The 9,592-nt window shown below is 35.3% G+C and overlaps 1 protein-coding gene across 1 annotated transcript; it reads right to left on the bottom strand.

The window, feature by feature from the left end:
* Nucleotides 1-747: 747 nt before the first annotated feature.
* rerglb (RERG/RAS-like b) lies at nt 748-6,119 on the bottom strand. Its single transcript, XM_041218147.1, has 5 exons — nt 5,903-6,119; nt 4,236-4,292; nt 3,270-3,343; nt 2,574-2,722; nt 748-1,204 (listed from the first exon to the last, which is right to left on the bottom strand). Exons 1-5 carry the CDS (start codon nt 5,952-5,954, stop codon nt 919-921), a joined length of 618 nt encoding a protein of 205 aa, XP_041074081.1. The 5' UTR covers nt 5,955-6,119; the 3' UTR covers nt 748-918.
* Between the last annotated feature and the right edge of the window lie 3,473 nt (nt 6,120-9,592).

Raw genomic sequence — 9,592 nt, 5'->3', positions numbered from 1 at the left:
TAGTTTACTGTAAAGCTATGTCTTAGTTGGTGCTTCTCTTGGCGAGAGCCGAGTTCAAATCAGCATGAAATTGTAACATCTACTCTCATGTAATGGAAATTATTTTTATTGTCATAAAGCTGGAGAAGGACACAAGAAGATTTTCAAGCATTTGAGTACACCATACCTACTGTCAAGATCATGGAGGTGGTAATATCCTTCTATTGGGCTGTGTTTCCTCTAATGGCACAGGAAATTTAGTTAAATACATGGTAAAATGGATTCCATAGCATACCAAAAGATATTGGCCAATCATCTGAAACTTTCTGCTACAAAACTTGGTTCAAGCACAACTGGACATTCCAACACAACAATGATCCAAAGCACACATCAAAATCTACTTCAGAATGGTTAAAGAAGAATAAAATCAAGGTTCTGGAATGGCCCAGTCAAAGTCCTGATTGAGAATATTTGGTATGAGTTGAAGGCTGTGCACAAGAGAAGTCCTCGGAATTTGAATGAACTGGAACAATTTAGTGTGGAAGAATGGTCAAAAATCACTAACAAATCATGCCAAAATCTCATTGACAAATATCCTAATCGTTTAAAAGAGGTTATTATTGCTAAAAGTGCCTCAAAAAGCTGTTAATTTAATTTTCCTTGTCAGGGTATGAATACTTTTGAATTCTCATTTTTGCAAAAAAAATAAATAATTGTAGACATCTATCTCTTGTAACTTTTTTTCCCTCATCCACAAAGTCAAAACTTTTGCTACAAAAGATTTTTCCTATAATTGTTTGTTTTCGAGAAATTTCTAGCAATTATAAATTTCCACTGGGGTAAGTAAACTTTTCACTACAACTGTATATGTTTTCCACAGCCCTGTAAGAACGCAAGTGGAGGCTGAATTTTTCTAGTGACCTTTGCGGTAGCCATTCTTCACACAGACTTTCTTCTCTTGCCAAAGACATTGTTTATGAGCTTGGCCATGGACTTGGACCCGCTGTACCTCCGGCGGTCCGCTTTGTATTTCAGATGGTCCATCACGTTCCGGATCAGCTTGATGAACATGGTCAGGATTTCCTGATAGTGCTCTGCTGCAGACACTTCTTGGAAGTGGCATTTGTTTTCCACTGCAAGCGAGTGAGCTTCTTCTTCATAGACCTGCCGGGCGTGGCACAGGTCCTGTTTGTTTCCAACCAGGCAGATGGGGACTTCCACTTCACTGCGTTTTATAAAAACAGGTCAAGAACTTACACTGAAATGAAGCAAGCATTATTATGTAAGACAAAGTGTGCACACCCGTTCTAAACTGAAGCAGATCTTAATACCATCTCCCTAAAATGTTTAAACTTGATATTTTGCTGACCTCTTTTATCTGTTTTTTGTGTGTGTCTGTGTGTGTTTAGGGATATCAATAATGTTCAATAAATAACCCCTGTGGGAGAAAGATTAATGTAGAGTTTGTTGATTAGACTATTAAAATAGACCCCTCTGTCTTTTATGATATATTATCTTGTGAGCCCTTTAGATGAACAAAAAGACAGCAAGCCCAGTATTTACCTTACCTTTAATAAGTATTTATCTGCAGATACTAAATAAATCTATGCATTAATGTGTTGACTCCGAAACAAGCAAAGCTGTCCTTACCCCACCTTTACAATTGAGTACCAATCAATGGCAATAAACTTCAGCACTGAGTGTTTTAAAGGTCGATTGGAAGAGTATTTCCCTCTCATACGGGGGTGCTGACATTTTTATTGCCATACTGCCTTACTGAGGCGGTGAAGTGACAATGGTTTATACAAGCATCAGCACACCCCTATCATACATAGACTGTACATGCAAGTTTACATATTGACTTTTTAAAAATCATATTTATGTAAAATAGAAACAGGACAAATATATTTATTGTTATTAAAGTCGTTGAATTTGCGTCATTTTACTGGTGTCTATGCATGACCCTTATTGCAAAATAAAACATAAAACAATCTTTGAGAATCAGAGGTTAATCGGACGAGAGAGATTTCAGGGTTTATAATAATAATTACGAGAACTCATTACTACTGATAGGCTGACAGGATCACACCTGAAAGCTAAAGTTAACTACAGTCTAAACTGAACTTCCTCAAACTTGCTTGTTCCAACACAATGCCAGACATTTGTTGCATTTGTATCTATTTCAGGGTTTAAATTGATTAGCTGATTACATTTTAAAATATGCGCATTAATATGGTCTAGAGAATGAGATACAAACAGTGAGAAGAGTGTTGCACAAGACTCAAATGAGTGGAAGAATCCGTTTAAGTATTTAATTAACTTAGTGCCCAGAGGAACTAAATCCTGCAAATCAGTTTATTAGACTTTTAAGGCAATGGCTGCAGTGCAGACAGCTGCCTTATTAATTTACTTTTATACAAAAACATGTCTTTCTTTAGTAATGGTGTTTTGCAGTTGAAAGCAATTTTAACTAAAGTATGTAGCCCAGATTTAAATGGATAGTTTCCAATTACAGTCTTAAGGATCCATAGATGCATTAAAGCTCAATTTGTCATTTACACCCTGCTAATAACTTGACTAATGATTTAGCTTACCCTTTGCAGTTTTCAATGCGTGCTTCTTTGATCTGGCGCATAATGTTTTTGGCGTTGAGAAAAGATGCACGGTCACTGATGTTATAAACCACAATAAAACCATCTGCCCATTCCACAGGTTCTTCCAATATGCATCGACTTTCACTGCTCTGGTAAAGAATAACACACATTTCCATTGCAGGGTTTCAAGCTATTGAGATGTGTTATGCACTAGCTGAACTTCAAAGATATTTGTTTTAGGAGAGAATGCATTTTTTATATTTTATTACTATGCTGTTTCATATCTGTGGTGTTTGTTGAAATCAAATTTTCTGCGTACTCCTTATCTAACTGCTTTGAGAAGTCATAAAGCTAAACGAAATCACAAGATGTGCTGTTGTTGTTTTTTAAACATGAAACATAACCAGAAGTAAGACATTAAAAACAAAACATGGCTAGTTTTTAATTTTAATACCTTTGAGTTTCTAGTGCAGATGGTTAAAATGAAAAGCTTATTTCTTGTTTTCATTTTGCAGTTACCAGGACGTATTCCATTCCTTGTGGATCAGGCCAATGGTCTACTTTAAGACCTACTAGGACACACTAAATTGTTGCTTAAAGTTTTGGGAATAAGGCTCCTAGTTAACAGCAACACCACCTACTTTTTCATTTTATTTAAATAATAAGCATTAATTTTAGATGATTGTTCGTACACACCTGGGAGCATGGATCAAATATTTCCAGATTCAACTGTCTTCCATCAATCGACAGCCTTTTATGATATAATGAATCTGCAATGGTTCAAACACAATTGATACTGTCATGAAGAATAGAAGGACAGCATTATAGCTGGCATCCTACTCCTTTAAATGAATAAGTATTTTCCATGGTTATTATCATTATCTGAAAAGTGACTGAGATTCATATATTGCAATGTACACACTATCCAGTACAGTACAGTGAAAGTGTATGGTCATAACCATCATATAGGGTCCTTTGTAGATGCAGATAAATTCCCACGATATGGTTTAACCCTGTGTCTGCACCCAATAGAAGCTGAACCAATCAATCGTCTTTATAAAGGAAGCATGTCGAGGACAGTTGTTTTATGTAATTATAAAACAATTACTATTAGAACTGAAAAGTAGATTGGATTAATGGAACACTTGTGACAGAACATACACTTTTAAACCTATAAAGGGTTGATTCTGCTGACAGGAGTGTTAATCCCACTGAACATGTTTCTGAAGTACAATGCCTGCCATCCTGCACTGACAAGCTCGCTATGGTCTGTAACTTCAAATGATGACGTCTTCTTATTGTAAAGCTTTAACAGGCTAGGCTTAAATAATAGTACACATACAAAGGGCCTTTATCAACAGAGAAGAAAAAAGCAAAAACAGAGCTTCGGGTTTTAGATGTTGTCTTTTTGACATTCAACAGAACATACAAAGCAGATTTAAAATGCTAAATCCAAATTAATTTATGTATCTTTATCCTTCGGCAAGGCTGCTTACAATTAACAGTTATTTACACAGCAATACAATAATAATAATAATAATAATAATAATAATAATAATAATAATAATAATGTTGTTTGTTTTATATATTATTAATATATTGTTACATTTTGAATTCATTCATTTTGTTGTCATTATTATTAAGTTGTGTACAAATACTCACTTGAATTTGAGGCATATTCTCCAATAAATCTTTTTGTTAGGAACCTTACCAGGACAGCTAGAAAAGTGAAACATAGTTTAGTGTTAGAGTATTCAGATTCAGTTTCTGGTACATAGAAGCTGATAATAAATTACAAGATTCCCTTTGCAGATACACTGAAGTTGTGCCGACAGCTGTGCTGCGGAAGTTTAAAATGAATGCACGTCAAGGTGGCGTCCAATGAGATAAATGAGAGGTAGTTATGACATTTCTTTGAGCAAAATGAGTAGCCTGCAGTACATTTCAGGTTTTTATGGTTATTTATTTAATTATTTGAAGTAATCATTGTATCATCGAGAAGCTAACCTAATATATATATATATATATATATATATATAATATCTATTAGATCTTATGATGACGATATAATTATATTGTAAACACAGGTGTCTAACATTTGTAAACATCTTCTAAAACATTTGAAATAATTTGGTATCTTCGAGAGCTCGAAACATAAATGTATTAAACGGTACAAAAACTTTTCGAAGTTGGTGTGAAGGGTCACCCACAGAGGTAAGGATCGTTCTTCTCCAGATACTTTTCGTACTATGAATCACACATTAACATTTGTGCACTTCAGTGTGTTATTACCATTACACTCTTCTATATATTAACAAAATGGAAGTTAATGTTAGTGTAGTTTACCATATAGATGTCAAAAAGGAAATATTGTATTTATTTTTTCCAATTACCATTCCATTGTTCTCTGTACACCAAAGCTTGGACCTACATTTTTGACATTTCTAAAAATGCGCTAAACTGTGTGTGAAAATAAATAAATAAATAAATAAACGTTTACATAAATAATATGATGCCAGCCCCCTTCAGATAACCATCACCTCATAAAATGCAATTTACAGTATATTCTGTGAAAGGAGTTTTTTTTACATTAGTGCCTGAAGGCATTTGTAGATTTCCAAGGTGACCACATATAATATGTTAAGATAAACGGGATACCCTGCAGTTTTATTTACTAGTCTACTGAAAGCTAGTTGTGTGTAGGGGGAATTTCTTTTTTCTAAGTATCTTAAAGAATGTGCTTTCCGAATAATGACTTCAGCTTGCAGTACCAACATTTCAATGAGAGACTTTTATTGCATTCCGTTGTATACAGTACAAGATGTTTTGTTTGTTTTGTAGTTTCCTGTCACAGTATCATGGCACCGTTTATCTTAATTTCCTATGGTTTTACTTGATATATGTAATTGGCCTCTGTTGAGAGGAAAAACAGACACAGAGCCTCCAGGCTAATGTATCTGTCTAGAAATCCTTAAGAAAGCCTGTTGTAGTGTTATAGAGTATTATTCTTCCATGTGTACAGTATTTATATGCCTTGTAAGAGACAAAGCAAAAACAGATGTGTAAAAAAAAAGTCTATATAAGCCATTTTATAATGCACTATTGTTTCTAATAATTTAAAACAAATTTAGTTGAATAAACTGGAGATAAGTTCAATCTATATATCTCTCTTTCCCTCTCTATCTATATATCTATATATATATATATATATATATATATATATATATATATATATATATATATATATATATATATATATATATATATATATATAGATATAGATATATATAGATATAGGACTGGACCCAGTAACCACAAACAGAACATACCTGACTTTCCAGCTCCCTCACTTCCAAGGAGCGCAAGTTTTATATCATTCATGACGGCAAGGACAAGGATTCCAGCAATCCAAGTGTTAGAAACCGATTTTTTCTACCCAGCAGCTCTTAAAGGCTGTTGATCATTGCCTGACTGTAAGAAGTCTTCAGTATTATGCTGCTTAGAAAAGCTCTTAAGTTTCTAGACTAGAGATTTCCAAATAAAAAAAAAAAAAAACTTCTGTCTGCTCTCCTCCCACTAAACAAATCAAGCTGTGGAGAGTTAGGCTAGTTTCAGGTCACACAGAGCCTGAAATAGCTTGATAGGTTTTTTGTGCATGTTTGTTTTTTTGGCCAAATTCTGATGTATCTAGCGTTGCAGTCATTCCATTAATGTTTTCTACATGGAGGTGAAACTAGCTGAAATTGTTCTCCTTCGGCTCATGTTGAAATGACCTAGGCTACACTTTCTAAACTTGCTTATTTGTTAAGATTGGATATTTCTCTTTTTCTTACTCTGGCTCATTAAGAAGGATAGTGGAACAAAATAATTAGAATTGTGTTATAGATCACAAGATAAATTATCTCAGAAACATAACCATTTTTTTATTTGTTTTGTTTTCCATGTCCTTAATGAGCCTCTTATGTGAATTTCGGTAATGTAAGAATTATTATTGAAAATAATTATTATGATTCTAGTTTAAGCTGTAAGATTTTTCTGAACAGCTACTGAATGTATAACCACACAAACAGGTGCATGTGTATGGAGTACACTGAGGTGCAAGGTAAGCACATGTGCTTGTACTGTATGTGAGACTACTTCAGAAAACAGTAAAAGAGAGAGATTAAAATCTATTACTGTATACTTTAAAAATTATGGAAAAAGTTAATATCCTCATAAACCAGGACCTTTTCAGTTTACCATTTAACCTTTTAACCTTGACAGCCTTAATCTCATTAGTACTAGTAGTATGTCTATTTGAAGATTGCATAATCAAGTGTTTGAAGGTATCTTGTAATAAGCTGGTACTGCTGTAGAATTACATTTGCTTGGAAGGGACATTCAACATTTTGTTTGGCATCGCCTTTCGAGGTACCGCTGCCCATTAAGTCTGCTTGCAGATAAGCTGAGAGGCTGGCTTTGGGGAGCCATGGGCAGGGGGGCAGGATAGCTGCCTTCCCATATTAGATAAAGCCAAAAAAGCAGGAGGAGGCTGGGGAGGAGGAGGCAAACTCTGGCGCACTTAGCGGATTGAGGTAAAATATAAATCCTGTCCTTGCCAATCATTGGACATATTGTTTATCAGTGGTCAATTGCCAGAACCTTCACTTTGCTTAATTTATGCATGCAGTAACGGAAAGTACTTTGCAGAGCTGAAAGGACCATAAAGTCAGAATGATCTGTCTTCTACAGCCAGTGTAAACAACATTTTACAAGGTGTTCCAGAATAGGCAGATATATGATCACATTTAGCATATTCTACTTAGCAGTTTATCATTTTGTTTCAACACTTTGTCTTTTTCATTTGAGTAAGGTGCAATTAAAAAAATTTGAAGCTTAAATATGTGGTTTCTTTGGCTTGATGTCACAGCATCTGTGTGACAGGGTACTCCTCACCCCTGTGCATATTATATTTTGTATTTGGTGTATTATTATTTAAAAACATATTGTTTTAATTTGTATGTAAAAACACAGCAATTTGTTATTGTTTAAACCTTTTGAGAATGCGTGGCAACAGAATTATTTCCTGTTCTGACATCACCCCTACAGCCAGAGCTATGTGCATGAGAAAGCTGTCCAGAGGTCAACAGGGACACAGTCGAGGGTGGAGCCTGAGAGAGTCCCGCACCCATGAGGGAGGAGACAGAGCATTCCTCATCCTCTGAGGAAATCTTCGCCTGGCTGATGGACTCAGTGGGGAACTCTGAAGAGGCCCTCCCGATGACGGTCGACCTGTTATGGACCAGAGATGGGGAGCAAAGGGAAGCCGGGGAACAGCAACACCACCCAGCATCCTTCTCAGACATGGCAGCCGTAGTGATCAACTACTTGGCTGCCGATATGGGAATGCCCCCACAGGTTCAATACAAATATTTGTATTTTTCTCTGGGATCATAGCTATAGAATATCCATTGTCTTGTTGGTCATTTACCTTGTGTCTCCCACTAACTCCCCTGGCTATGCACAGAAATACTCTTTATATCACACCCACAGAACCCCTCGTCAGAATATCAAACAGAATTCACTGGCTCCCATCCAGCAATAGCATGTGTCCCAGTTCACTATACTTGGCATTGACATATGTTTTACTGTATATGTGAGCAAAGAGCAGTGTTTGTGTTACATGCGATCTCTCCTATATTCCTTGTGCACCACGCCATACATGGTCCTTTCAACCATACCGTTTATACCACCCCACGTTAAAGTATATACTGAGAACATCCTTGAGAACACTGAATCCAAGAAATTGTCTGCGTCAGAGATTCTGTCTCCAGAAAACTTTTACTGCACTTCAATGCTATGCAAGCTAGCTTTCTTCTACTATAGTGGTGCCTGGTTTGAATCCCAGTGACTGAGCTAAATAAGAGACATTTAGATGTCTTTCAGTTAAATGCAGTGTTTACTAATCATCTGTAATTGGGCCATTCTTTGTTTGTAGTGCTTCTCATTGATTTCCCTACTGCGCTCCTGTCTGGTAACATGCATGTTAATGATACAGTGCCTGAGAATGCTTGGTGTTTTAACAGCCTTCAGTACTGTATATACGGCTGGTATTTTTCACAAAGTTCATGTCACAGGTAATAAGACATGAACATTGTGAAACATACCATCAACATGACTTGTAAAGCCACTGGCAAAACTGCAAGTTTCTTCTTTTTATTTTAATACTGACAGCATTAAAATGTTTTTTTTACTCCACTAGAGCCTAAAATACAGCTCATCTAATAAGATATAATGATGGACGCTATCGATATTAAACAATTAAAGATGATCTCTAGAAATCAACCTGGATTTTGACTTGGACTGACAGAGCAAATTTTTCTTTGAATCCCTTCAGTCACAAGATGGAATGGTTTTATGATTCATCTGTAATGCATTTTCATCATTTTCCATTTTATATTTATATAAAAAAAGGAATTAACAGCATTTGATGACAATATAGATCTTTGAGAATAATAATAAAAACTCTTCATCTGGTGTGCATAATACAACAGTGTGTGTTATACAAAGAATTGCACATGTGGTATATACACTATTCATTATGCTAATTATTGTTTTTAAGTTCTTGGTTTAATGTGCTTATGAAAAATAAGCAACTGGCAATGTCAAAATTACAACAGAGACAAAAGCCTATCACTGGCACTGGGGTAAACACATGAAGGGACAGGGTACTGTTTTTATTACATCATGTCTGAGTCAAACACTGGCCTCGAGGGGACAATGTCTTCATTATTTTGAGAGTACCGCTGATCTTTATTTATGACAGGTCTGGATTTAGTGTTTACCACAAAAATCAGTACAGAAATGTGGTTTATTATGTCTATGGAGAGGATTTCTTATTTTTTAAAGAAAATTAAAAAAAAAAAAAAAAAAAAAAAACACATAAATAGTGCTATTTATACACAAAGCACAATAAGGAGAGTTGTTAAGACAGTTTAAGGTTTTAAAATGGTCCAGCCAGTGACAGTATATTTCAATGT

This window comes from Polyodon spathula, chromosome 19 (genome assembly GCF_017654505.1).
Source record: "Polyodon spathula isolate WHYD16114869_AA chromosome 19, ASM1765450v1, whole genome shotgun sequence".
NCBI classification, from domain to species: Eukaryota; Metazoa; Chordata; class Actinopteri; order Acipenseriformes; family Polyodontidae; genus Polyodon; species Polyodon spathula.
This window is presented reverse-complemented; position numbering and strand designations above follow the sequence as displayed.

Coding starts and splice junctions, on each gene's coding strand:
- rerglb (XM_041218147.1), bottom strand. CDS start 5,954: ATGAATGATATAAAACTTGCGCTCCTTGGAAGTGAGGGAGCTGGAAAG. Junction 2,723..3,269: donor TATTTGATCCATGCTCCCAG/GTGTGTACGAAC, acceptor ATTCTTTACCAG/AGCAGTGAAAGTCGATGCAT. Junction 1,205..2,573: donor CGCATTGAAAACTGCAAAGG/GTAAGCTAAATC, acceptor TATAAAACGCAG/TGAAGTGGAAGTCCCCATCT.